This window comes from Passer domesticus, chromosome 23, assembly GCF_036417665.1.
Source record: "Passer domesticus isolate bPasDom1 chromosome 23, bPasDom1.hap1, whole genome shotgun sequence".
NCBI lineage: Eukaryota > Metazoa > Chordata > Aves > Passeriformes > Passeridae > Passer > Passer domesticus.
Genome location: NC_087496.1, coordinates 7,175,637 through 7,203,296, shown reverse-complemented (window position 1 = coordinate 7,203,296; position 27,660 = coordinate 7,175,637). Strand labels below are relative to the sequence as shown.

Below are 27,660 nucleotides of genomic sequence, written 5' to 3'. Positions count from 1 at the left end.
CGGGCTTGGACTTTAGCACGGGCACAACGTGGAAGGGCCTGACGTGTGCTCGGGCCTGACATCACCCAGAGCCCGGGCATCACCCGCGGCCCCGCCGGCCCCCGGGGGGTGACAGGGACAGAGGGCTGGGGGGACACAGGGCACCCCGAGCCCCTCCTGGGGACGGGGACTGGGGCTGGGGGCACCCCAGTGCTCTGTGGGTGCAGCAGGGGCTCTAACCTGCCGTGGGTGGTGGGGTGGGCGGCAGCGTGACAGGACACGGGGGCTGGGGATGCTGCAGGGACCTCCCAGCTCTGCCACCAAATGGGCAGGACAGGGGGCAGGGGCAGGACGGGGGCTCGGGGAAGGATGGGGGCTCAGGGGGACGCTGTGACGGAGCCGGGGGACACACAGGGTGCCATCCTTCCCTCCCAGTCCAGTCCTGGAGGGAGCCCTGGCACAGGAAGAGGCCCGGGCACTGCGGGGCACGGCAGCCACACGGTGCCTGGGAAGGCAGCTGGGCCCCGCGCGTGTCCCCAGCCGTGGGCACCGCGCTCTGGGCACCCGCCGGGGGCAGCCCCGGGGGCAGCGGAGCCGCGGCGATGTCGCTGCGGGCAAAGGGCAGGGCGGGCGGGGGCAGTGGCAAGGTCCGGAGAGCCCCGCGGTGCCCGGGGACGGGGCCGCTGGATGTCACCCGTGTGCCGTGCGCGCCCGGGGCTGCCCCTCCGCGGGCTGGCTGCGCTCACGCGTGTGCCCGCGGCTCCGCGCACACGCACGGACACGCGGGGCCCCGGCGGGCCCCGTCCCCGCGGGATTTCCCAACTGCTGGCTGGACGCGGCGCCCCTGCAGCCCCCCCGCGCCCTGCCCCGACCTTTGCACGAATCCCCCGGAGCTATAAAGAGGGAGCCCGGGGCCGCCCCGCGTCACACAGCCCGGCGCAGGTGAGTGGGGACATCCCTGGCGAGGGTGGTGCTGGCAGAGGGACGGGCTCGGGACCCCCCCAGCGCTGCCCCACATCGTGCGCTCTGCTCTCCCCCCAGCCATGAAGGCGTCGCTGCTGTTCCTGCTGGCCTGCACGGCCGTCCTGGCGCTGGGAGCACGTAAGGGCCGGGGGGCTGCGGGGCTGGGGGCACACACGGGGGGCGCAGCCCGTGCCCCCCGTGCCAGCAGGCTCGCTCTCGCAGGGGCCGACTCGCCCGAGGAGCCGAAGGCGCTGGTGCAGAAGGTGCAGGAGCTGGCCCAGAAAGCCACGGCCATGGCCAAGGAAGCCTTCAGCAGGGTGCGGGAGTCGGAGGCGGCGCAGCAGGCCAGGTGCCCCCGGACCCCGCCAGCCCTGTCCCTGTCCCGGTCCCTGTCCCCATCCCCATCCCCGGCCCTGTCCCCATTCCCGTCCCTGTCCCCGTCCCCGTCCCCGTCCCGGTCCCGGTCCCGGTCCCTGTCCCCGTCCCTGTCCCTGTCCCCGTGGAGCCGGGCCGGGCCCCGCGCTGACCCCCTGCCCTCCCCGCCCTCCCTTCCCCTCCCTGCAGGCAGTGGCTGTCGGACAACGCGGAGCTGGCGAAGCAGCGGCTGGTGTGGCTCAAGCAGCAGCTGGCCGAGCTCCTGAAGAAGACTCCGCCCGCGTAGCCTCGCCAGGGGCTGCCCGGGGTCTGTCGGGGACCCCTCCCCGACCCCCACCCGCTGCCGTGGTGCTCTCAATAAAGCGGGGCTGTCGCAAACGCTGTGGTGGCATCACTGGGGCTGGCAGGGAGGAGTGGGACCCGCGGGGGGAGCGGGGGCTGGGGCAGACACCAGCACGGGGTACACACGGCCGTGTCGGGGTGCCCAGGGTGCCAGGAGCCGGGTGCTGCTGCCAAAAACTCCAAATTCAGTGCCACACTCCCCAGCGCCCTGTGTGGGGCTGAGCTCAGCTGCAGCTCGGGCAGATCTGGACTCAGAACTGGGTGAGTGCAGGGCACCCCTCCCAGCCCGGGCACCCCTCCCAGCCCCGGGCACCCCTCACCAGCTCCCTGTGTCCCCAGTCCCTCTGGGAGCCCCAGAACCCCCAGCTCAGAGCACCCCGTGCCCCCTCCAGCATCCACTGCAAGGACTGAGCGAGCTCCAATAACTTAAGTCAAGTTTATTTCTCAAAAGGGAGGCAAAGCTGAGAGCGACGCCGGGCTGGGGAGGGAATTCTAGGGGAAGAGGGGGTCTCCGGGGAGGACACCCCGGGGCTGGGCTGGCCCGGGGCTCCTGCAGCCTGTCCCCGGAGCCCCTGAGGAGAAGTGCCCGGGGCAGGGCAGGGGGCTGCGGGGCGGGGCTGGGCTCAGTCCCTGGCCGCGCCGGCCGGCAGCTCAGGCCACGGTCTTCTGGAGGTCCTCCAGCAAGCTGAGGAAACGGGCCTTGAGGCTCTCGGTGTAGGGGGTGAGGCGCTCCTTGAAGTCCTGCACCAGGGGCGTCATCTTCTCGCGCAGGTTGCTGAGCTGCTCCACCACCTTGGCCTGGTACTCGGCGGCCTGGGGGATGCCCTTCTCGCGGATCTCCTCCAGCTTCTGGCTCAGCTTCTGCCGCAGCTCGTCGCTGAAGGGGGCCACGTTCTTGCGCAGCTCCTCGACGTGCCCGCGCAGGCGGTCCCGCGCCTCCTCGGCCACCGGGGTCAGCTTCTGCTGCAGCAGCTCCACCTTCTGCTTGCTGAGCTCCTTCAGCTCCTGGGCGAGGGGCGCCAGGCGCTGGCGGTACTGCTCCAGGTCCTCCGTCCACTTGGCAGAGAACTGGTCCAGGAAGGGCTTGATCTTCTCCTTCACCTCCTCCAGGTCCTTGGTCAGCTCCTTGCGCAGGGACTCGGTGTCCTTCAGCCACATCTCCCGCACCTCTTTGTAGTAGGGGGCCACGTCCTCTCTCAGCTTGGCGGCGGCCGCGCCCAGCGTGTCGAGGTTCTCGCCCAGCTTCAGGCTGTGGGACAGGAGAGGGGGGGTCACACACGGCCCCGGGGCCCCCCAGCCCCCCACCACACACCCCCCACTTACTCCAGCTGTTTGCCCACGGTGGAGGCCTCGAACTGGGCAATGGCTTCCTTGCCGCTGGCCTTCACCGTCTCCAGGTAGACATCGAGCATGTCCTTGAGGCGATCCAGGGGCGCCTGGGGATCATCGTGCTGCCAGAAGGAGCGGGCCTGGGTGCCTGCGGAGAGAGCCGCCCGTGCTCAGGACGCGCCGCCCGGGGCCGGCTCCAGCCCTGCCGCGGTCCTGCCCGGCCCGGAGGCACCAGGGAGCGCCGCGGCTGCAGCCCGGCTTGCGGAGCGCTTCGGGACCCGGCGGCTGCGGGCTCGGCCCCGTCCCGCCCGTGCCGCTCCATCCCGGGCAGCGCAGCCCCGGCCGGACCTACCCGTCAGGCAGAGCAGGGCGAGGGTCAGCACCACGGCTCTCATCTTCGCGCAGGACCTGCGGGCAGACACAGAGAGTTGGGCGCGGGGAGCCGCGGCAGAGCCAACCCGGGGCTCCCGATCCCCAGCCCGGCTCCGGGGGTCCCGGCCGAGGGGCACCGCTCCGTCCCTGCGGCTCCTGCGGGGCAGCGCGGGCTCTCACCAGCTCTCTCCACCGCTGCTGCTCGTCCCGTCTGAGCGGCCGGGGCTGCGGCGCCGCTATTTATGCCGGAGGGGCAGTTCCGCGGAGATAAGCCAGCGCGGCGGCCGCTCCGCGCTCCCGGCGGGGATGTGGCGCGCAGGGTTCAAGGATCGCGCAGCATCGCCGCGCAGCGCGGGCTTGGCAGGGCCGGCGAGCAAACAGGAGCTCCCCGCGGGACGCGCCTCGCCGGCCAAGGAGCTGTTTACGCTGCCGGTGACCCAGATTCCCGCTGGCCCCGGGGCCCCTCGCAGCCCCCAGGGGTTGGCCGCCGGCCCGGGGACAAGGTTTATTCCCGCAGGGATTTGGCCTGCCGTACCCGGACCCCTCGCCTCGGCCGCGGGGCTGTGCCCCGTCCTTCGCGGGGCCGCTCACGTCACCCCTTTCCCCGCTGTGTGCCCGGGAGCTGCGCCCCTGCCCGCCCACCCAGCCCCAGCTGCGGACCTGGGCAAGGGGAAGGCTCAGAGTGGCACCAGCACGGGCACGGCCGCCCCAAAGCCCCCCCAGCCCGAGCCAGCCCCAGGAGCTTCCCCGTGCCACTGCCACCAGGGCAGGGATGCGCAGGAACCAGGCTGAGCCCGGCCTGGCAAGGGGAGAGAGGGACAGGGGGACAGGGGCCGTGTCCCCAGAGGGCTGCAGGGGTGTGCGGGGCTGGCAGTGCCGGGGGAGCTGCTGCAGAGCAACGATGCTCCCGTTGCTGGGTGGGTCCCTGCAGCCCCAGCCCGTGCCAGCCCACAAGGGCATGGCACGGGAATGCCACCGCAGGTGCTGCAGGCACGGCACAGCTCCCTGCGCCCCCCAGACCCTGCCCACAGCTGGAGAAGCCCCAGTGCAGCGGATGCAGCAGATGCAGGCTCTGCAGCACTGTCAGTCCCCACACCCGGGCTCTGGCTGCAGGGGGCTGCAGGAAACCCAGCCAGGGGGGGCTGCTGGGGACCAGGGGAAGTGACAGCGCCAGGGATGGACTGGGGACAGCAGCTGCCACCCTTTGAACTCTGGTGTTGAGCAACAAGGCAAACAAGAGCCCAGGGAAGATCATAATCATGGTTTTATTTGTTATGATCCCACTGTCCAACTAATTGACTAGTTGCAAGTGACCCACAAAAAATGGACTGAAGATTTACTGAAACTTTTTTTTTTCCTGTTCGTTTTTAGTCCAACATAAATGAGGAAGAAAAAAAAATACTTCTGACATTTCCAAAAAACAGAAATAATAGCAAAGTATATTAATATACATTCAACATATACTGCGCGTATTGATTACTACAATACAAAGCCATGATAAAAAAAGTGTGATACTGCGGATGGCACGGTGACGGGGCAGCTGCTGCTGCGGGGGGCCCGGCGACTCTCCCAGGATACAGTGTCATGTAAACAAAAGGAAAACGAACCAAAGGGACAGAGCAAAAGGCTTTCAGCGTTTCCCACCCTCCCCGAGCCCCCAGGGCACGGCCGGGCTCGGAGCTTCCCTCCTGATTGCCGGGATCGCAGAGCTGCCAGCGTCGTTCTCCCGGAGAAGGGGAGGCCGGGAAGAGGCACGGGGTAAGGACAGCAAAGTCACCTCTGCCGTGCTGGTTTCACACTTCCTTCTGTGCAAAGTCAGGAGGGCTGGGTCGATGTTTCTTTTAGTTTTAAAAAATATTCCGGAAAAAAAATGTCAGTAAGAAGGATCTGAGCTGGAGCTTGTCAAGTCCCGAAGGCAAGGGTGACACCACGAGCTCCTGAGCCCCAGGGCTGGGGGGCCTCCTGCTCTATCCACCACGGAAAGGATGGAAAAGGGACAAAGAAGAGACCTCTGCACGTCCCGACTGTATAAGGAGAATTACCACTGTCGCCACTGGCACGAGAGAAAACCAGTCACAAGTACAATGTCATTAAAAGAAATAAAATACTTTGAACAAAAGGTGCAAGTCACAATTCATATAGAACAGAATCTAGTTAAAAATTTCTCTCAAACAGAAATTCCTTTTGCCTTTTATTAATAACAATAATAATAAAACAACATTTACCAAAAAAAAACAATTCCTACGTGATCAGGAGGAAAAGCGAAGGAAACAAAGAAAAATCCATCTGCCCTACATTAGCCAGGAAAAGAAAAAAACCCAAGTCGTGGCAGATTTGGAAAGAAAAGGGGAGGGAGGGCAGGGCAGGGGTGATCCTGTCAGCACCCCGACACACGAGAGGGACAGAGCAGACAGAGGTGAGACAAGAAGTGGATGCACCGGGGTGGGGAGGGCCCCGCCAGCCCTGCCAGGCCCAGACCCCCCAGTGCAGAGGGACAGAGAGGAAGGAGAGCGTGGCCTCCATCCAGGAGCAGCTCCAGCCCCCTTGCACCTGCCCAGGGCAGGCTCCAGGGAGGCTCAGCCCGGCGTGGGGCCCGGGCAGGGCCAGCCCCCAGAGCAGCCCCGGTGCCGAGGCCGATCCTCCGTGTCGGGCTCAGGGCTCTGGGTGTAGCTGGAGTTACAGGCAAGTGTGGCAGAAATTAAAGAACCCAAAGGAACGACACACTGGATGAAGTGAGGATGAGGAAAGGGGCCATGGTATTCCAGTTAGTCAGAAATACTACGGCAATTTGGCGCAATGCTGCTAGATACTGTTGGTTTAAAATGGACCTTTTCGTTTCAAAGCTGTACACAAACCCTGCAAGAGAGAGAAAGAGAGAGAAAGAGAGCTGTTAGGGGACACCAGAACGGCACATCTCCTCCCACAGCCCTCCAGCACCCCCAGGCCACTCCTGACCCTGCCCCAGGAGAGAGACCCTGCCCTGCAGAGGGGTCTGGGTGCAGCACAAGCCTGGAAGGAGGGAGGCAGTCCCTGGGCACATGGGGGGACAGCAATCAGCTTCAGCACAGGAGCTCCGAGCAGAGGGCCCCAAGCCCAGCACTGGAGCAACGAGCAGGGAAGGCAACCCATGGGAGTGGTGTGGTGAGAGAAGGACACACGGATACTCACTCCCTCCTGGTTACACCCCTGCCTGCTCCATCCCAAAGGGCACCTCTGGGTGCTTGTAGCTCAGCAGGACGTCCGTGATACACGTCGAGGGGTAGCAGGAGGTGTTGAGGTGCTGGCTGCCATCGCCCAGGCTCGCGTGCTCCTGACCTTCCAAACTCTCCCCGCATTCTGCAAGGCCAAAGGGGTGCCTCAGCAGCCGTGGCCGTGGCTCAGCTCGCCCAGGAGCTGCCCACGCCCTGCCCGTGCTCACCCTCGCCGTCCCTGTCGCGCAGCTGCTGGCTGGCCATCAGCGACGACTGGCTGAGCACGGCGTCCGACATCCGCGCAGAGCTCAGCGCTTTTCCTGCCATCAGACTCATGCCAGGCAAGTTATCCAGCTGCACCTGTGGGCACGGCAGGGCACACACTCAGGGGCAGCTCAGGATCCTGCTGTGCCCCATCCTCCCGGGGAGCCTCTGCAAACCTTCAGCAGGGGTTTGGAAAGACAAGAACTGCACCAGGCACAGCCTGGGAGGATGGACTGACTTGTCCAAATGGCTCTGAGCTAACAGAATCACAGCACAGCTGGGGCTGGAAGGGAGATCAGGACATCATCCAGCACAAACCCCTGCCAAGGCAGGCACATCTGGAGCAGGTGACACATCTGGCTGTTTTTGGGATGTCTCCAGAGAAGGAGACTCCAGGCCCTACCCTGAGCAGCTGTTCCAGTGTTCTGCCACCCTCCATGGAAAGTTCTTAGTGATGTTGGGGTGGAACCCATTGTGTTTTAGTTTCTGGTCCTGCCACTGGGCACCACTGAACCAGTGAAGCTGACATTCTCATCTACAGCAGAAGGGAGCTGTAGCAAAGCCCCCATCCAGATTTGGGCAGGACCCTTCCCAGCACCCCAAACCCCAGAGGGCGCAGAGCGCTGAGCTCTGGGGGATCGTGCAGCTCCTTCACAGCAGTGCAGGACCCACAGCCGGGCTGGCTGAGCCCTGGGTGCCCACAGGCAGGCCAGGCTGTTTCAGAGGAGGGAGCTGGGAGGTGAAGGCACCTACGTAGGCATCATCACTGTTCTGGATGGTGTGATGTCTCTGCAGGGTGCGGGGCCGCGGGTGCTCGCTGGACGAGGGGCGCACGGGGTAGCCCAGGCCGTTGTGGTCAGGCACCTGCATGGCTTGGCCAGGGGAGCTCCTGTCCATGCAGTTCCCTACGATGGACTCTTGAAGAGGACACAAAAAGGACAGGTTAGTACAGGAACTGCAGCCACCTGTGCCACTGCAGAACTGAGATGTGATGCCGCACACAAACGCTCCTTGCTGGCAGAGCAGGGACAGGACCCCCGGCTGCTCCAGTTAGAGTGGCACAGCACCACTGCCCCCAGTGCACTCACACAGGCTTTTCCCTCCAGCATCAATATCCCAGAAGATCCCAATCCCTTCCATCAGGTCTACAAAAGCAGCCTAAAGCTGGAGGCACTGGGGCAGGAGCACAGGACCCAGATCCATTCCCACGTCTGCCTTCCCCTCGACCCCCACATTGTTACACAAGAGCTGGGGGTGCCTCCAACACGGGATGTTCCAGCAGGGCCCCTCGGCAATTGTAAGCAACATAATCCTGCTGAAAGAGCTGGCCAGGATCTTCACTTTTATCAGATGACTTCTCCCTGCCCTCCCACAATCTGGCTGCGGGAGCACACGAGTGCTCTGCCTGGCAAAGTCCATCTGCACCGCAAGCTCTTGTGACTGAGGGCAAAGGCCACATTCCTATCAGGCAAAGCCTCCCATCATCAAGTACACGATGTTTTGGATAAAGCCCCGAGCCACAGAGGAGCTGCCATCGGGGCTGAGCTCGCTGAGCGCGGACCCCGCCGAGCACAAACGCCCGCCCGACGTGGCTGCGAGCTGGGGAGCTGCCCCGAGGGGCCACAGCTGCAGGGACACCCCTCACAAAGGGAGGGGACACAGCTGCAGGGACACCCCTCACAAAAGGAGGTGACACAGCTGCAGGGACACCCCTCACAAAGCCAGAGCTTTCCCAAGGCTTTGGCCAGTGGGAAGTGATGTCCTGCTGTGCTGGGACACTGCACGGCCCAGCTGGCACTGCAGCTGCCACAGAACTGCTCCCCAAAGGATCTCATAGAATCCTAGAACATCCCAGGTGGACCCACAAGGATCATGCTTGCCACTGCACAGAGCAGTCCCAAAATCTGTCCACGAATTCAGCAGAATTGAAGTGAGAGCCCATCCCATGTGGTCCCCACACTGCTCACGGGCAGCACATGGGCAGAGCATGGACAGCACAGGCAGCACACTGCTCCCCGCGCCCTTCCTCCACCAGGAATGTGGCATTCCTGCCGGAGCCCTGTCCAGGGCACTCAGAGATGCAGCCTCCCCCTTCCTTTGCACAACCCTGGGGTTACGTGCGGTTACAGTCAGCTTTCCCGGAAAAGCGAGAAGGAAAACATGAGGTAACAGATGTTAGCGGATCAGTGCCACCCACACACTGCTTGGGATGCTGCTCCAACTGTGGGAACAGTGGTTGGGGCCAGCAGCCTGCTGCTCCAGCTCCACAAACAGCCCCGGCCCAGTCCCCGTGCTGCGGGTGACGAGTTCCCTCAGCCCAGAGGAGCCAGGACCCGAGAAACAGCAGCTTCCCAACGCCAGCACTTCAGCTCTGGGGATGCTGCTCTGGAGCAAGGGACAGACACCCCGAATTCACAGCCCCAGCCCTGCAGAGGAGAGCCTTTATCCCCACATCCTTTGTGTCCCTGTGGCATGTGACGCTGGCACGGCGCTGCCGCCAGCTCGGCTCCCTCCGCGCCGAGCCCAGGCAGGTTTCCCACGGGCAGCGCTCCCAGCCCGGCCACGCTGGAGCAAAACTGGAGCAGGGCCGTCCACAGGCAGCTCAGTCCCATCCCAAACAGATCTGGTCGGCTCTCAAGGTCCCCGGCTGCCGTCCCTGGCAGATGCTGCACAGACATGCAGAGCTTTGTGATCAGCGTTAGCACGCGCCCTTGGAAGCACAGACACTCCCAGCCACAGGGAAAACACATCTGGGGAGCTGAGGCAGGGAGGGAAAACACCCCTCCAGCTGCACCCTCCTTACACCCTCTAGGGAAAGAGTGGGAAAAGCCAGGGATGTGGGATTTGGTGTAGGTCAGTAGTGGGAAAACTGAGTGATGTAGGATTTGGTAGGACAAACCCAGGAAAGCCCAGGGATGCAGGATTTGCTGTAGGAAAGGGTACCTGGGAAACTCTGAGGTGACTGCCTGGACCCAGAGCAGTGCAGGCCTGAGTCCAAGTGGGTTATGGAGGCCATAGGGAAAATGGTACAAACAGCTGCATCCCAGGACAGAGTTTACTACAAACAGCCCTCTCAGAAGAGCTTACACAAGCCTATTTGTAAACATCTGTTTGCTTTTACTCATTTACAAGGCCTTGCAGTCTAAAGTCCTTCTCCTTTGTGTAACCAGTCTTGCACCAGCAGTGCGGGGGCTGAGATTTGGCTTCTGACTTCAGCAGATCTCACTGTCCACCTAACAGGCCTCAGTGACAAGATTCAGACCCAGGATTTCGTACCAAACGCCCCTCCAGAGCTTCCAATCTCCGCTGAGTCTGGGGCCATTCCCCCCACTCCGAGCACAGCAGGGAAGTGGAGCTCTGAGAGCAAACAGAACTCAGGATTTAGGAGGATTTCAGCACAGCCCAGCCGTGTCCCTGCCCCCCGCCCACGCTCTGGGGGGTCAGGGCTTGGCAGCCCCACTCAGCCCTCTGAGCCAGCCTATTCCAGCCCGGTACTTTCCCAACAAACCCGTGCTGTGTCCCTGAACAAAGCTGGGCCTCCTGTGCCCTGGACACAGCTCCTCCGCAATGGGGCTCCGAGTGCCAAGGGCAAGCTGGTGGCTCCAGCCCAGCACCCGAGTCCTGCAGGGAATACTGATCTGCCCACTCAGCCTCTCCTCAAAGCCCTCTTAGCAAGGGGCTCGGAGGTGTTTTTCCTGCAGAGGAGCCTGTAATTACAGCTCAGGCAGGAATTCTCTGACAGCCCAGTGCTGCCAGAGCAGCCACCGAGGAGCAAAGGTGTAGCTGCTTCCAAGGAGCAGGAAAGGTCTTCAGATCCTAATGGCAAGTTTAAAGTCACTCTCTCCAGAATCCACCCTTCCCAGTTCAAGCAGGGATAGAATCTTGCTGCTGCTGCTGCTTCCCAAAGTGCCAGAGAGACTGCAAGGCTGCTGGAGCCACAGGACACTGACCAACACTGTCACTGTGTGTGTTTGTGGGAGCTTTAGCAGTGCCTGGGCTTGAGGGTCTGTGCTTAAGAGCAGGAATAAATGGCTACACTGCCACAGCTGGGGTGTGCTGGCAGCTGAGCTGCTCCTATCCCGTGTTTACAGGGGATGGGGAACATCACCAACAAGAATAAATCTGTGGCCACCAAGCAGCGCCCCTGAAAAGATGGCACCAAGCTGGGCCCTGGTCTTCACCTGCCTGCACAAGTAGGTCAAATTCCCAAGGGAAGCAGCCCACGGGGCTCCTTCCTTATTCAACCCTGTTTATTACAGAGGCTGTGCCTGCAATTTACTGGAGGCCACAAAAGCCAGAAAGAATCTCGGTAATTCTGTGCTATGCAGAGCACGTCAGGAAACCCTTGGCGTGCCGGGTGGGACGGTGTCCCGGGCAGGAAGGTGAGCGGCTGGCACAGACGGACACCTGGCTGCACTGACACACCTGGCCTGCACGGGCAGAGCAGGGAGCCTTACCTCTGCTGGGCACCTTATTCCTGAATCCGGGCGCGGGCTGCTGCCTGTACTGGTGCGTTGCCAGCTCCTGCGCGGGGTTAGCAGTTCCCAGCAGAGACTCGGGGTCCCCGTGCCCTCCTGCGTTTACCAGCAGAGGGGTCTCGTGGCAACCTTTGGTCAATGTGTTTGAACTCTTACTGTCAGGAAAGCTGTCCCTGTTTCCCTCGCAGGCGCAGTCCTCCTCCATGCTCTCCGAGTGGAACAGGGCTGGCTGGTGTCCGTATCCCTGCGGCGGTGGCACGGAGGCAGGGACCTGCTGGATACATTCTTGCGCCCTGATTTTTAGGAGATGTTGGGGGCTGTTCTGGGGGTGGTACGTGTCAGCACTCTGATAAGGCAAAGACAACGACTGGCGCTCCGAGAGGTTCTGTCCCATGCTGGTGCCCATATTCCCAGCATCCCCTTGACTCATATGCCTGAACAACTCTTGGAATTCTTGCTGCTGCTGCTGCTGCTGCCGCCGTTTGATGAGCTGTGCAAATTCTGCCTGGGGCAGCCGCATGTCCGTGTGCCCCGTGAGCGAGTGCCGGGGGGAAAGCAGTCCCTGGAGGATGTGTGGTACCTGCTGGTGTCGGCTGTAGTCGGGAGGTGTTGGGGACAACAGTGCCTGCTGTAGTGCCGATGCCGTGTAGTGCTGCTGCTGCTGATGTGTGTTCGGGGGGAAACTGGGGTACTGCTCGAGCTGTGGGACCTTCAGAGCTTGCTGGGCTGCAGGGAACCCCACCCCTCCCGGCGGGCTGTAGTTGCTGGGGGAAACGCGGGGCTGCTCCGGGAACAGGTGGGGGTGTAAGTGCACCTGGTCGTAGTTGGCGGGGGGATACCTGTTCACGTTCAGACTGCAAGCACAAGGAGAAGGACAAGTGACCTCGCTGCTCAATGAGAGCCAGAGCTGCTCCTGCACGGGAGCACAGCAGCCCTGGCCCGGCTCAGGGTCCAAGGAGCAAGCACGAGGCAGGCTGGCCAGGACACCAGGTCTCAGACTGGCACTCCCTGCTGCCCAGCAGGCAGGGAGGGCTCTCACCTGTGCGACTCTGCGCTGTCGGCGCTCAGCTGCTTGGACAGCTGCCGGTGGCCGTAGCTGAGGGAGGCCATCAGGTTGGCGCGGTGCTGCATCTGGATCTGGCTGGCGCTGGGGCTCAGGGACATGCCCCGTGCGTGGGACGCCAGGCCCTGCCCGCCCACGGAGGCCCCGGGCAGCAGGCTGCTGCCCACCATGTCCCCGGGCTCCTGCACTTGGATGGTGACCTGCTGGGGCTGCGACTGCTGCTGCTGCAGGGCCAGGCACGTCAGCCCCATGGCCGGGGGAGGGGAACAGTTACCCGACTGCGGGAAGATTGTGTTGTGGGATGGCATCCCTTGGAACTGGGACTGGGAGGCAGCACCTACAAGGAACAAAGACACTCAGCACCCGTGCCAGCCCAGGGCGAGGCTTGGGAGCGAGATCTGCTCCGTTCCCCGAAGCGCTGGACAGGGTTTGGATGAACCTGGGCTAGTGAAAGGTGTCCCTGCCCGTAGCAGGGGGCTGGAGGGGGATGATCTTTAAGGCCCCTTCCAACCCAAAGCAGGCTGGGATGCTGTGATTCATTCCATGACTCTGGGCCAGGCTGGGAGCCCGGTACGTGTCCGTATGGGTGCTCTGTCATGCTGTGCCAGCAGGCAAAGGTCACAGCCAGAGCCCCTTGCACCAAAACAGAAACTCTGCGGAGCTGACAGCGATTTGCATAAACCTGAGAATATCAGCCCTTCCTCCCCACCCCCGGGAGCGATAAGTAAGGATCTTGTGACAAGGAACCCGAGAGCACATTCCAGCTGGCAGCCTCTCGCGAGCTCTCGGTAACACCAGCCCTTGCTGCCAGATGGAGAATCTTTTACATCATCAGCAAACTGTGCAGGGCCTGGACTGGGGGGGAACGGAGCCCTGGCAGCCCCAGGCTGCTTCTGCAGGGTTTGATGGGACCACAGGGCCCTGCCCAGCTCCCAGAACTGCTTACCATGGGGCTGGAGCACGCTGCTGCTCACGGGGGGCGGGCTGCTGTTGGGTTGCCTGAAGAGATGATTGCTGGGGTGGTTTGGGGGCGGGCTGGATGGCTGGATCCGTAACCTACGCAGGGAAACAAGCACCTTCTCACCAGGCCTGCTCCTTGTCAAGATGCCGTCTCAACTGTGAGAACTGGTGCCAAACGCTGCGTGTCTTGTTCAAAACAAACACCATAAAGCCCTTGCTGGGGATCCCAAGGTCTCTGCAGCTTGGCTTCTCTTCTGAGAGCCACCTCACTTGTCCAAGTCACACAGGGAGTGAGCATGACCCGGTGGCTACCACAGAAACCTGGGGACAAGGACACTGCAGGCTCACCTCCTGACTCAGTGCACCTGTGAGACACCCTGCTCTCGTTTCCCGTAACTCAGCCTCCCTCACCCACAAGTCAGGGTGCTGAGGGCAAGGAGGCTGAGCTCACCAAGGGCCTGGCCAGGTGTGAGACACCAAGGAAGCATGAGAGAGCCTGGCTGCTGAAGTGGCAGCTTCGAGCCACTCAAAAGGCAGGACTGTCAATCCTCTGCTCAAAGCAGGTCTGTGCCTTTGAATCAGATTTCTCTGATTGTGAAGTCCTGAGAGAATCCAGCCCAAAGGACCAGACACATTCACCTGGGAACTGGCACTGTCATTCTGACTCCATAAACCTCCAACTCAGCCTGGCCTCTCCTGAGTGTGTCAGCTCATCCCTGGGCTTCAGGAAGAGTCAAACCCAGAGCTGTCCTAAAGCCATTTCTTTACCTCTGGAGCTGGTGAGTGAGCAGAGCTGGCTGGTTTTCACATGGAGCTTGCAAGGGTGGAGATGGCTGGGGAGGCCGGATACAGTCCTGAACCAGGCACCACAAGAAAACAAGAAGTGTTTGCAGTCAATGTCTCAGTCAGTAAATTTAGAAACACCGCTGGGTGAAGCAGGACATATCCAGATTCACTGAGTGTCAGTCCCTGACTGCAGCCCTGGCTGCCACAGCTACCACAGCAGCTGTGCAAACAGCTCTGCTGAAATCCTTCAGCCTTCCCGCTACAGCAAGCCCAGCACGCTCCCCTCCCTCAATCCCCCCGGGAGCTGCTCACGAGTTGTGTCTGCAGCAACACAGGAAAACAGAGCTAAGCCTTCAGCAGCTCTGGCTGCACTACCTGAATCTGCTGATGAAGGATCTGGTGGTGCTGCTCCTGCTGGTACAACATGTGCTGCTGCTGCGTCTTCTCCAGCGTCCTCTCGTCCATGTGCCCACCGTACATCTTCTGGAGCTGCTCACACTCCTGCAGGGAATCCAGCACGTCCCATAAGTGACCTTGTGGTGCACAGCACCCTGCTGTGTGCGGAGTGGCACGCTCTGCAGCCCACCCCTCTGGGAAAAGCTGGCAAAGCAAGCCTCATCCATTCCCTCTGACAGAATCAGGTGTGCGGGGACATGGCAAACAGCCAGGAAAGCAACGGGTGCACGTGACACCGAGCTGGCACTGCTGTGCTCCCTTAATGCAGGCAGCAAGCTCTGGAAACGACACTTCAAGGTGAGGAGAGCATCTCATTTGTGCCGTGCTGCAAGGGGACAGGCCTGTCCTGGGGCCAAATCCTGCTCCAGCCCTTGGCAAGTTGTGCCTGGCTGTGCAGGGAATATCCCACAATTCACTCAGGAGCTGCCCTTTCTCGGGACACCCTGGAACAGCCCCAAACTGCTGCCAGAGGAAATATGGAAGAGCAGGAGCTGCAGTCTGACAGTGCTGGTGGGCCCTGCAGGGACAGGCAGGACACCCATGGGTGGGCACAGCATGATTGTTCTCCCCAGAAAAAGGGGGCAGGAATCCCCCCAGGTGCCCAACTGCAGGTGAACAGCTCACACATCCAAAAGACAACTCAGGGTTTGCTGCAGTCACACAGGGCAGGAACAAACCCTCAGCTGCAAACTCCCCACTGTGTCCCTCAGCTTTCTGTGTAAAGATTCCTCTTTTGCTTCCCAAAGCAGCAAGACCCAGGCAGTAAGAATTCCTTGTGGAGGCTGTTTTGAGGACCCCCAGCCCCCTCTCACCTGCTGCAGCTGTTTGATGCTGCTGTTGTTGCCCATCTTCTCCAGGTGGGCTTTGAAAGCCTGGATGCTGGCAGCCCCGTCGGAGAAGCGCCGGACCGGGGAGAAGCGCTCGGTGGGGAGGTGCAGAGTGTTGGAGTCCTTGTAAATAGAGCTGAACACAGGCAAAAGGGGGTTAGTGACGTGACACCAGCCAAAGCACAAACTCCAGCACAGGCTTTCCATTTCCACCGGCCTCCCAGCTGCCTGGGTGCTCCACACTGGGCAATCAGAATGGGCACATCTGAACCAAGCTGTGCCCAAGGCACCTCAAGCACTTCCCCTTCTCAATGAGGTTTCTTTGCCATCAGAGGGAGCCAGATTTTTTTTTTCAGGAGCTGTTTTCTCCCGAAGCTGGGGCTCCCCATTATCACCGAGCTCCTGCCCTGCCATGAGGTGCCACCTGTGTTATCAGGAGCAGAGATAACCTGGCAGACACTCGTCACTACGTGCCTCACAACAAACAGCTGGGGCTCTCTGCCTGCCCTCATGGCTTCCAGGCACCTGCTATCTCTGGAACCTGATTTCTGTGCAAATCATAGAAACACAGAGTGGTTTGGGCTGGGAGGGACATCTTCCACTAGCCCAGGTTGATCTGAGCCCTGTCCAACCTGGCCTGGACACCCCCAGGGATGGGGCAGCCACAGCACCTCTGGGCACCCTGTGCCAGGGCCTGCCCAGCCTCACAGGGAGGATTTTCTCCCATCACTGAAGGATTTCTTTTGTAAAGATTCTGCAGATGCCATCTCCAGAGCCCAGCAAGCAGCATTTAATGCACAGGCTCCAGCAGCAGCCTCTGTGTGTGAGAAGCTCATGGAGTCATGGTCTTTGCAGCACCTCTGACACCAAACCCAGCAGGAGCCTGCCTGGCTGCAGCTGGAGGGGTCCTGAGCTCCAGAGGTCACCCTGAGGGCCTGCTCCAGGCTCCCCTTGTCACAAAGTGACTGATGCTGGGCCACTCCCAGCAGGCTGGGCTCTGTTTTGTCCCTGTCTCTGCCTTGGGAGGACACAGTTCAGCTTCCTTCCAAGGGAAGAGCCGTGCTCCAGCCTTTTGAAGCCATCCCATCCATTATCCTGATCCATTTGTTCTCCTGTTGCATTGATGGAAAGCAGAAGCTACAGATAAAATCATGCTGAGTTTTTGAAACCCATGTGGGCAAGGCAGAACAGCTGCACTTCCCTGTACAGCTGTACTTCAATTCTGCTTTCAGATATTTAACGTGACAAGTAAGAAGACACACAAGATGGCTTAAAATAGGTAAAGGGCTAAAATAAAACCCACCTGGCTTTCAATAATGTGGTTTATTTACACAATGACTGCTAATTTCTGTGCCAGGTATGTAATGAACTCACTGTGGAACACTGTGTTTAGACCATGGTCAGATGAAATTTCCATGATTTCACAGGAAAAACACAGAACAGGCTCACAGCACGTTACAACACCAAGAGTGGAACAAGCAGATACCACCCTGCTCATGATGCAACAGCTTCAGGACTCCAGAGCCAAGAGCCAGAGGTGACACCAACATTATTTACAGGGTAAGTGTGTTTAAAGTCTTGTAAAAATTCCGTTCCTGCTGTGTGTGAAGGACTTGGCTTACCTTTAGGATTTGCAGCAATCCTGAAAGCAGGACACAGCACATTCTGCTTGTTTTGCAAGCTGCACTGCTCTTCCTATCAAGCTGTGGCCCTAAAAATGTTTCCCCTCTGCTCTTCCCATCCCCCAGGCACCTCTGAGGGAGTAACTTGAGGGCAGAGAGGTGCTTATCTTGGTTTCCAGCTCCAGCGTGGCACTAGCACTGTCTCAGCCTGCTCAGAGTTCACCTGTCCCTGCTGATCACATCAGTGCTCAGCTCAGCAGGTCTCTGGCTCCAATAAAAAGGGCTTTGTCAAGTCTGCCACTGTGAGCAGCCTGAGGGGCTGAACAGCAGCACCAGCCTGGCCTGGCAGCCTCTGCTTTCCCAAAAGGCAGCAAACTCCAGCTTGCAGCTGGTTCGCTCCCAGCACTGAGGTGTCAGGGCACTTCCAAGCATTTTTTAGGAGGGTTTTTTTTGTTATGAGGAATTTAAGCTCCCTCTGTGGCATTAGCATCTCCGGTTGACTGCTGTGACAAGGACTGTGTCACATTAACACCTCTCCATCAGGACTGTCCCTCCCCCACATCCTGAGTGTGTTTAGATCCAGTCCAAAAGTTCCCTCTTTCCCAGACACTGTGATGGTTTTTTTCCTTCCCCACCCAGATTCCTTTTCTCACATCATTCCCATCAAGGGTTCAGGTGAGAAATGAAATTACTCTCGAGGAGCTTTGCACAGAGACTTTGCAGTCAGAACACACAACTCTGGTGCAGAACAGTGAGGGTTTTAAGCTCTGCTGTGGATGACTCTTGGTGCAATCTTTTGCCTGCATTTGCCTCCAAAAATGTTGTGTAGCAAATCTGCTACCTTGATGCCTACCATTACACAGGGAAAAGCTTTCCTCTCAAAAAAAAATAGCTTATTCCCAATATTTCTGTGATGGCAGCCATTCCAGCAAATCACTTCCAGCCACAAAAGCGGGACTGGAGGGAAGAGCCAGCTGATCCTGCTGGTCCCTGCAGGCAGGGGGTCAGACACCCTCTGCTCTGTGGGTCTGCTCTTTGTCCCTGCTCCTCCTCCTCCTCCTCCTCACCCCTCCCTGCCGGCGGGGTGTCCTCCGTGCTCCATGCCAGGGCCAGCTGGGCAGGACTCCTGGCGCAGGCTGCCCGGCCGGCCGGTGCCGTTACTCACCGGTGCTGGTCGGGTCCCAGGTGTGGAGCCCAAGCCCGGGGTCGGAAGGACTGCTGTCCTAGCTGCCTCTGCAAGTCTGGAGGGATTTCAGCTGTAGGGTTGGTCATGGCCAGAGTGTGCCTTTTTGACCTATTTGCCAAGTATCTGCAACAAGCAGGAGCACATTTTATAAGAGACTGATGGGAGTACTCCGAAAACAGGGAGTGTTAGAAAACCCAGAGGAAACGGGAAGGAAGAAGCTTGTGCAGTGCTCAGAACATGCCATGGACACGCTGCCCATGCCTGTCACAGCACTGGCTCCCCAGTGCTCTGGGGACAAGTGGAGTATCAGCTGCTGGTGCTCCACTGCCAGCCTTGGAAGGAAAGAGGAGCTGTCTGCTCTTCCTTGAGGCTTCAGCTCAAGGGGAATGCTGGTATGTCCCTTTGGGAATACCCACCTGCCCCCAGCGGGCATTCACGGCACCACAGCAGGTCTGCCCGTGTGTCCCAGCCCGGGCAGCCAGGGCACACATCACCCAGGGGGAGCTGGGCACAGAGCAGAGCTGCTGCTGCCAGGGAGCCTTCGCTCCTCAGAGCCACCCTGGCACACCCGGGTCCGGCCACCAGCAGTGGCCACCGCGTCCCAGCACGGGAAGGGTGCGAGGAGCACGAGGAAGGGCTGGGCTGAGGCAGGGCTGTGCCAGCCCGGTCCAAGTGCGCCATCTAGTCCCTGCTCGAAGTCGGGAATGGCCGGGATGCGCAGGGAACGGGAACCGAGCAGCAAGAGGGTTCCTCCTTCTGGAGCCACCAGCACCAGGGCTGGGCTTGCCTCTCACACCTGAGCTGGGAGGCGACAGCTTAAACAAAAGCCTGCTCTGCACTGGAAAAGAGCTGCAGGTCTCCTGCAAAGCCCCCAAAGACCGGGGAAGGGAACTCGGAGCCTCTGCTCCAGCAAGGATGTGAGGAAGGACCAGGCAGTGCTGAGAGCTGCTGCCTGCCTGCTGCTCCTGGCCCAGCCCAGCCAGGGCATGGGGCTGGCACAGAGGGGCTGAAACCCCTGCCCAGGGCTGGCACTGCAGCCAGGCTGCGCCCGCTCAAGGCCGCTGGGTGAGCTCAACCCTCTCTGCCCTGTGGACCAGCAGCTGTGGTAAGCAGGCCGAGCACCACTCGGGCAGTGACACCTGCACACCCTCACCTCTGCTCTTTCACCCAGCTCCTGCCCCCGGGAAGCAGAAAGAGCAGCCAGCAATACAGACTTGCCCAAACGCAGCCCCTCTGTGCTGCTGAAGCCACTTAAGCAGAAGCAGCAGGTTAACAGTGCCGTGGTGCCCCGCCAAAGCCCGTGCCATTAGCTGTTTAAGAATCATTTGATGTAGACAGGGAAAGGTTCCCAAAGAGCTTTACTGTTGTGGTTTGGTAAGATCATTTTATTTCAGCCCTCCAGGGAACAATCCAATCACGAGCTCTAACAGCGTTTCGGGTGGAAGAAAGTTTCCCAAAGCTCAAAGGAGATGTGACTGTTCCCTGGAACAGAGAGAAGACTGTGCTCTGCTTTCAAGGTCAGATTAAGGAGGGCAAAAGCTGCTCACTGGTGGCTGCAAACAGAATATTTGGGGCAGTGTTCTGAGAAGCTAAATATTTGCATCTGTCCCTGATGTTAATGCTATTTACCCTCTCCTCTGATGACTACTGACATGTCGCAACACAAGGGGTGGAGAACAAGTTAACACACAACCTGGATGGTGCTTTTTCAAGGCCATCTGGTGGAAGAAGAACATGTGCTGTGAAAGAACTAAGGGCAGCACTGTCGAGAGCAGTGAAGTGACCTCTGAGTCCAAGGGGACTTGGTTTTCAGTGGGATCTGAACATTTCAGTGCCTTGCAAAACACTACACAGGGGTTTCAAAATGTTTCCAGCTGAGCTAATGCTTTAAAGGCTCAACTGAAACCTTCAGGTTTAGAATAGTGAAAATCTGCCCAGGTAAGATGTCCAGGCATCCCCTTGCCAAGGATGAGATTTATCACGTTTGCACAGCCAAGAAGACCACCTGCTGTTTGAGGTGCTGTCAGAGGACATTACTGGCCCTATAATGTAACTGTTAATGGCTGTTCAAGCTATTATTGAGGCTACAAGTAGATTTGTCAGGCAAAGGAGTGTCAGTGCCCAGGCTGTCACTGCTCACACCCACTGTTCCCTGGGAGCACTGAGAGGAGCACAGCTGGCCAAGGCTCTGTAGCATGACCTGCACCCACCCCAGTGTCACCCTGCCTGCAACAACCCCCAGTCTGAACCCTGGTGAGCCCCTGAGGAGCCACTCCCTTACCCAGGTGATGACCTGTACAAAGGGGGATCCAGAAAGCTCTTCCAGTTTGAGGTAAGAAGCAGGAGCACCCACCACACGTAGTGCCCAGCTGGTTAGCAGAGAAGAAACTATGCAAAAGCTCCTAAGAAAATGTTAGCAAGGCCATGGTTAGTGTGTTCATGGACTGAGAAAGTACAAGCACATTCTACCCACTTCCTACAATGTGTTTAGAGCAGACACAGAGAACAGAAGTTCCCAGCCTGAGAGCTAATAATGCTTCCCTTATTGGAGCAGACTATTTTAAGGCCTGATGCTAAAATTAGCAGCTAGAGGTACCCGTAATTCCAGCAAGCTCACTTTGTTTGAGGCATCAGAGTTGGATGTTTACTGCATGTCTTGATACAAAAGCTGCTGCACTGGCACCCAAGGCCACAGAGGAGATTCTCCCACCTCCAGCACCCAGCAGGGAGGGGAATCCCTCGGCACTCACTTGGCAGGTTAGTGTGGATGGCATGCTGGTGCACACTAAGCAAAGGAATTTAGCAGTTCCAAGAGTTTCTGGAGAACCTAGTGCTCAATCAGCTACCAATTTCAGGGGAATCCAGCTTTGCAAGCACCCAGTAGTGCCAGAGGAGCAACTGCCTACAGTAATCAACACCCAGAGGAACAGGAGAAGTGTTGAGCCTTTGCTGTAAAATCAACAGTGGTGTCCTGATGAGGTGGCTGTGCTTGGATCAGCTCTGGAACAGCCCAAGGTGAGCCTCGTGGAGGTAGGAAGGGCAAATGTTAACAGTGGGAGTTACCTCTGCACAGCTTCCTGGTCCGGCTCCCCATCGGAGCTCTCCTCGTCCACAGGGGTGACAGCTGGCACAGCCTGTGGAGAGACAAGCCACGGCTCAGGAGGACACCCAGCACGGTCCCCTCCATGCAGGAGACACCTGATCTTCCCAAACAAGCTTCCACAGGGGTGTGTGCTGGCTCCTCTGCAGCACCAAGGAAACCTGGCCAAGAACCCCTTCCAACATTCCTCCCCCAGTCCAAGTGCCTGGGCAGGGCTGCTGCTGCTTGGAGAACTCATTGACACAGATGCACCCAGGGAGAGAGAACACGCCTGACACCGACACTGGAGGTTTCTCCATGGCATCAGCAAAGGACAAAGCAACCATTACAATGTGCCCTTGACAGACCTGCTGAACAGACCTCTGCAGGTCCAAAAAAGAATGTTTTAAATAAGAGACAATAAACAACCAAAGCCGAAGAATTCCAACTCTTTCTTTGACCGTCGGCCTAGGAAAAAAGGACTCTTGGGGTCACCCTGACTGCAAGAAACCCGAGATCAGTTCCAGAGAGGAACACACAGCCCCACCTGCCACCTCCAGAGGAGCACAGCAAGTCCTGCAAGGGGTGCAGGAGCGTGCAGAGAGCAGGAACACCCCTGCAGCGAGCAGGAACACCCCTGCAGCGAGCAGGCGCATCCCTGCAGCGCTGGGCCTGCTGTGAGCTGGGCACGGCCACCTCTGCCTGCGGGAGGGGATGACTGAAGCTCCCTGCCCCCTGTGCTACTCACGGGCGTCATGGTGACGAGCGGCGAGGGGCCGCGGGGCCGCTTGAGCAGCTGCTGCGCGTGCAGCTGGATGTTGGCCCCGCCGTCGGACGCGCGCCGCCCCAGCGGGCCCATCCCGTTCAGCAGCTGCAGCGTGGGGGGCTGCAGCAGGGACTGCTCCTGCAAAACACACACGGAGCACCGTCAGCCACCCCGGGCACAGCCCCGGGTCACACCGCAGGAGATGATGAGCCCTCTGGGATTCAGGGATGGCAACAGTGACTCGAGGGATGTGGGGCAGGGGATGAGCAGGGTTTAATTCTGCAGCTCCCTGCATGCTGCTTTAGCTGAAAACCAGGCAGCACAGCTCTGTTTCTCCCCAGCCCGTTTATTAATTTCATACTGCACTGCTCTTTCATTCTTCAGCTTTTTCACACAATGGTTTGGGTTGGAAAGGACCTTAAAGATCATCTCATTCCAACCCCGTGCCATGGGCAGGGGCACTTTCCACTATCCCAGGTTGCTCAGAGCTCCATCCAGCCTGGTCTTGGACGCTTCCAGGGATGGGGTATCTGCAGCTTTTCTGGGCAACCTGTTCCAGTGCCTCACTACTCTCACAGTAAAGAATATTTTCCTAATATTTGATCTAAACCTACTTTAGAGAGCCAATTGGAATCATACAAGAAGACAGTAATTCTTGAGGCTCATGCAGTCCAAGGAGTGACAAACAGAGGGAGCACAAACACCCCTCCCAGCAGGCAGGGCACAGAGCAGAGCAGGGATCCTGGGCAGTACCTTGTACTCCAGCTGCCCCGTGGGCTGCAGGTTCTGCCTGGGCAGCACGTTGTGCATGAAGTTCACATTCGGGGTCACCTGCAGGAACGGAGCCTGAGGAGTGACACGGGGGAAGCCAGGCAGGAGCTTCTGCAGGTCTTCCATGACTTCCGTCCTGGACAATCACATTTGGAGAGGGGAATTAGCCATGACGTGAGGAAACCCCTCACAGACCCAGTACACCCAGCTTCCCTTCACAAAAAGCTTCTTTTATTTCTGGAAAATGGTCACAAAGAGCAGCCAAGCCACTCTTTGGTTTCATTTGTCCCTTTTTTCCCCTCCATGTTGAGATTTGGCAGAATTAGCTCTTGGGCATTAACCTCAATGGCATTTATCACAAAAACTCCACCTTGGACATGACAGCAGTGCAGCTCAGGTGAGACACTCGCCCTGGCCAAAGCACAGCTTACCCAGAGCTGATCAGGAAGGGCAGGAGGAAATACCTCATCCCCATCTAAAATACTGACCAACCTCTGCAGGGGGACTGGCACCTTTAGGAACACCCAGAAGGACCAAAGTGACATGCTGGGAGTGAAGGCCCAGGCTGGAGTGCAGTACTCACCGTGGGTCAGCTACTCCCACTGTGTGCCTCCTCATGGAGAGGTAGCGGACCAGAGCCTCGGGTGATGGCTCCTCCCCTTCATCACTGTCCAAGTTCATTGTTCCATCAGTCTGGGCAGGACAAACGTTGGAGATGTTGAAATGCAACGTGAGGATCAAAGGAAAGGCTTTGATGTGAGCCAGAAAAAGAGCTTTGCAGGGGTCATGGGGATGAGCCTCACCTCCACAATTTGGTTCTCAGGGTTGATGAGCTGGACTTGGGGCACGTTGATGTTCATGGTGTTGCCTGTCTGTTCTGTCTGCTGAGTGGAGAGATCAGGGTCAAAGACACAAACACAGCATTGCTTTACAAACACTGCTGGATTAACACCAGCCCTAAGCACCTGGAACAGGGAGGTGACCCTGGAGCCAGTGAACAGCTGTTTATTCTCAAGAGGCTGTGTCATTTACCCCCCTTCCTTCTGTTCAGGCAGGGTCAGCATCTCTTCTGCTTCCCTCCTCTCTCCCAAAGCAAGTGCTCATTGCTCCATCAGCAGCACAAGGTGGGGAGGAAGCATCACACAGCAGCCCTGGGCTGGGAACTGCAGCTCCCAATAACCCCCTCAGTTCCTTCCCCTCTGTCGCTGAGCGAGCAGCAGACTGTCTGATGATGTTATGACTGAAGGATGTTCAGCCAATGCACAAACTGCTCCTAACCTCAGAACTAGGGCACCCTAAGCACAAACCACACCCTCAGACGAGGAACATCTGCCACTCCAGCCAGGGCGTGGACAGCCGCGAGCAAGGCCGAGTTTAGCAGGTAAGGGAGTGTGTGGCCCCGCAGGGCTGGAGGGGGTGGCAGAGGGGATGCACCTGGATGCTGGCCGAGGCGGGGAAGGTGACGGTGCGCGGGACGCTGGGCGAGGGCGCGATGCGCAGGTTCTTGTGCCGCTTGAGGCGGTCGCACAGCAGGCTGTAGATCGCGCTGTAGTGATCGTACGCGTCGGCCCGCAGCGACTGCAAGGCAAAGCAGAGCGGTCACTCCCTCCTGGGCAGTGATGAAATGCATTTTATACTCTGCTGCCACAAAAGCAGCCATGTGTCAGCGAGAGGAGCAGGCAGGGCGCGCCAGGCCTCACCTGCACCGTGCGCTCCTTGTCCAGCCCCATGTCCGCCATGGCCAGCAGCACGTCCTCGTTCAGCGGCTCCAGCTGCCTCTCGGTCTTCAGGTGCTGACACTCTGCTATCAGCTGTGAGGGCACAGCACAGTCAGAGCTGACATTCCCAAAGGCACACTGATGAGTCACAGCGCTCCCAAGAGCCCAAGCACCGGGCTCTGGCTGCAGCTGGCGTGAGGTCTGATGGCAACCGAGCCGAAATCCTCTGCCCCAAGCTCCCAGTGCCACAGGGGAAGATACAAAAATGTACACAGATAAGGAGTGATGTGGAGAGCAAGGCCAGGAGACAGAGAAAAGGGAAAGGCCACGCCTGGGAATGAGTGTTCCCGAAGAACAGAACCAACACTGCAGCACCACGTGCCCAAAGCTCGTTTGAGTCACTGAGCAGACCCTGCTCATTGCTGCTCACCCTGTCAAACTCTGCATCAGCCTCCCCCAGCTTCATCCACTTGTGTTTGCAGATCTGCTCCATGGAGAGCCTCTTGCTCGGGTCCAGCACCAGCATGTGGCGGATCAGGTGTTCACACTCTGCCAGGGAAGAGAGGCCGGGTCACCCACAGGGAGGGACACGGCTGCTGCAGCATTCCCTTTCCAAACTCCCCTCTGGGGAGTCACCTCACAGAAACACTGCTTCTCCTCTGCACTTCACACCTGCTGATCTCCAACGTGCCTCACTGCTGCAGACACCGACTCCCCTGTGCTAGGGAAGAGCGAAGCCACCCTGAATACACAGAGCCCTGTCACCCTGTCCCTCCCCATCCTGATGTGAGTGGCTTTTGGAGGTGGAGAGCAAAGGGTCCTGAGAATGTTCTCCACTCCACAGCTGTGCTGTCACCAAGAGGGATTGCTGAGGCTCTCCCGTTTAGGCAGGGATCTAAGTTTGCTTTGAAATCTCCGTATTTTAGCAGAATTTTCTGCATGGAGAGAACCTCTTCCCTAGATAAGACAGCAAGCAAGAAACTCTTCAGCTGGGAAACTCCACGCAAAATTGTTCCTTAACCTGACAGCAGGCAACCGAGTACCTACACGTGACTCTTTGTTAGGCTGATTTTAAATGAAAATTAATCACACTTTTCACACCCAAAATTTATTATTAAAGTGTTTTTGCAGCAGTGGGACACAAACACTCATCTCTGACGGCGCTGCTGCTGGAAATTCCTGCCCCATGATGCTGTAAAAAGCTGAGGGAGGTGTAGTGGAAACCCCGAGTGGCCCCTTACCTGTGGACATGAAGAAGGGGATGCGGAACTTGCCGCTGAGCACCCGCGCGCGCAGGTTCTGCAGCGTGCTCCCGTCGAAGGGCAGCGCCCCGCACACCAGCACGTACAGCACCACGCCGAGGCTCTGCACACAGAACACACCCGTCAGCAGCGCCAAACCCAGCCACGAGCCACCCCTGGGCAAGGCGTCCTCCCCACAGGGAAAATGCAGCATGGAGGAGCCAGAATGCGGCTCTGGAAATGTTTCTTTGGAAAAGGCTTTTTGCTGTGTCAGGGCTTTTCTCCAAGACGTGTACGGAGCACTCAGGAAGCAAAGCCAAACAAACAAAAATCACATCAAAGTCAGAGAGAAAGAGGCTCATCACATACCCAAATATCAACCTTTGGCCCATCATACTCCTTGCCTTCAAAGAGCTCTGGAGCAGCATAGGGAGGACTCCCACACCAGGTTTTAAGGAGCTGGCCAGGGGTGAAGATGTTGCTGAACCCAAAATCTGAAAGAACAAAGAGAACCGATGAGAGGAATGTGATTCACTCCAACTGCCCTGAACAAATGGTATTTCAGAAACTTGCTGAGTCTGGTAAGGTCACGTACCATCCTGTAATGGGTAACTGGTACACAGACACTGGAAATGCAGTCACTGAGGTTAGAAAAGACCTCCAGGGTCATCGAGTCCAACCTGTGCCCGATCCCCACCTTGTCACAAGCCCAGAGCACTGAGTGCCATGTCCAGTCTTTCCTTGGACACCTCCAGGGGTGGCAACTCCAAACCTCCATGGTGCCCTGAGCTCTGGGCAGTGCCAGCAAGGACAGAGTGCAAAGGGAAAAAGAACGGGAATTCTGATTTTTCAGAAAGCACTACAGGGTTATGGTGGGAAGCTCCACCAACAGAGTCAAATCCTTCACCAAGAGCAAACAACAAATCCTGAAAGAGAAAGGTCTTCACCTCGCAGGCAGCCAACCATCAGCTTACGTGGGCACTAATGGCATTCTCTGTTAATTAATCTGCCTCCCCCTGGCTCACAGCTGGGACCTGCACTACAAAGGGCAAGGAAACCAGTCTGGATCTAAGAGAAGGGAGCTGGTTCTTGTAAAAAGAAAGAATCTTCACTAAATTTCCTTCCTTTTTTTCCTCCACAATTGAATTGAAGCAATCACCATCCCAGAGAGGAGTTCTGAGGTGTCCACATGTTTTTCCTGACACATTTAACATTACTCAATATTACCAGTTAATTACCAATTAACTACCAGTTCCACACTGACCTCCAAGTGAGGATCACCAGTGATGCCAACAGGCCTGTGCCAGAGGCAGGAAAATCCCACCAGCACTCCCCAGAATGCACTAATTGGTGAGTCCATGCTCCCTCTTGCTGTTCTCCTTACAGGATTTTCCATGACCTAATTTCAGGTGACTCCTCTCCTCCTTTGCACAGCGTCTGCAGAACCCAGCAGCCCACCTGGCACTGCTCCTGCCAGCTCAGCTCCAGGGGGGCACAGCCAAATTCCTTCTCCCTGTCCCTTTGCAGGGAGGAAATTCCCACTGTGGAGATAATTTATGCACGTGGAGAATACCTAGGTCAGCCTGTTCTGTGGAAACACCTGGAGTACACACCAGGCTGCTCCAAACAGAGCAGAGATGGTAAATGTTCTTTAAAGGCACTGTGGAATCAAAACAAGGCACTTACATGCCCGTTGGGTTTTTACTGTTGGCAGTGAAGCCATCTAAACCTCCAGTCAGCCTTTGGAGGACAATTCCAGGGAAATAGCACACAGCTGCACAATTGTCTTTTCCACCTCTGCAAGCTTTTGAGCTGCTGTCTCACGTTCAAAGCAGGATGTGTAACAAGTGCCTGAGTTACAGCCACCGGAGCCAGCAATAAACGCTGCAGCA

At 58.4% G+C, this 27,660-nt stretch overlaps 2 protein-coding genes and 1 long non-coding RNA gene across 6 annotated transcripts in view; 1 reads left to right on the top strand and 2 right to left on the bottom strand.

The window, feature by feature from the left end:
• Positions 1 to 2,076: 2,076 nt before the first annotated feature.
• LOC135285378 (apolipoprotein A-I) lies at positions 2,077 to 3,923 on the bottom strand. Its single transcript, XM_064397587.1, has 4 exons — positions 3,541 to 3,923; positions 3,341 to 3,396; positions 2,983 to 3,136; positions 2,077 to 2,908 (listed from the first exon to the last, which is right to left on the bottom strand). Exons 2-4 carry the CDS (start codon positions 3,381 to 3,383, stop codon positions 2,311 to 2,313), a joined length of 795 nt encoding a protein of 264 aa, XP_064253657.1. The 5' UTR covers positions 3,384 to 3,396; positions 3,541 to 3,923; the 3' UTR covers positions 2,077 to 2,310.
• Positions 3,924 to 4,606: 683 nt separating this feature from the next.
• The window catches only part of SIK3 (SIK family kinase 3), a 69,446-nt gene continuing 46,392 nt past the window's right edge, over positions 4,607 to 27,660 (bottom strand). The window contains exons 5-25 of one of the 4 annotated variants that reach the window (XM_064397575.1): positions 26,138 to 26,262; positions 25,769 to 25,892; positions 24,958 to 25,076; positions 24,510 to 24,620; positions 24,244 to 24,387; positions 23,613 to 23,693; positions 23,393 to 23,502; positions 22,792 to 22,945; positions 22,021 to 22,176; positions 21,257 to 21,327; positions 18,173 to 18,316; positions 15,371 to 15,521; positions 14,478 to 14,603; positions 14,085 to 14,170; positions 13,303 to 13,412; positions 12,333 to 12,693; positions 11,273 to 12,147; positions 7,569 to 7,732; positions 6,779 to 6,911; positions 6,529 to 6,696; positions 4,607 to 6,216 (exon numbers count right to left, since the gene is read on the bottom strand). In XM_064397575.1, coding sequence (XP_064253645.1) covers positions 6,539 to 6,696; positions 6,779 to 6,911; positions 7,569 to 7,732; positions 11,273 to 12,147; positions 12,333 to 12,693; positions 13,303 to 13,412; positions 14,085 to 14,170; positions 14,478 to 14,603; positions 15,371 to 15,521; positions 18,173 to 18,316; positions 21,257 to 21,327; positions 22,021 to 22,176; positions 22,792 to 22,945; positions 23,393 to 23,502; positions 23,613 to 23,693; positions 24,244 to 24,387; positions 24,510 to 24,620; positions 24,958 to 25,076; positions 25,769 to 25,892; positions 26,138 to 26,262 — 3,503 coding nt within the window. In that variant the 3' untranslated portion in view covers positions 4,607 to 6,216; positions 6,529 to 6,538. The remainder of the gene's footprint in view (positions 6,217 to 6,528; positions 6,697 to 6,778; positions 6,912 to 7,568; positions 7,733 to 11,272; positions 12,148 to 12,332; positions 12,694 to 13,302; positions 13,413 to 14,084; positions 14,171 to 14,477; positions 14,604 to 15,370; positions 15,522 to 18,172; positions 18,317 to 21,256; positions 21,328 to 22,020; positions 22,177 to 22,791; positions 22,946 to 23,392; positions 23,503 to 23,612; positions 23,694 to 24,243; positions 24,388 to 24,509; positions 24,621 to 24,957; positions 25,077 to 25,768; positions 25,893 to 26,137; positions 26,263 to 27,660) is intronic. The other 3 variants (XM_064397576.1, XM_064397577.1, XM_064397578.1) reach the window with 3 other exon arrangements.
• LOC135285370 (uncharacterized) lies at positions 16,430 to 21,702 on the top strand. Its single transcript, XR_010350249.1, has 3 exons — positions 16,430 to 16,664; positions 16,813 to 16,945; positions 19,588 to 21,702. It is a non-coding gene; the product is annotated as an uncharacterized LOC135285370 (long non-coding RNA).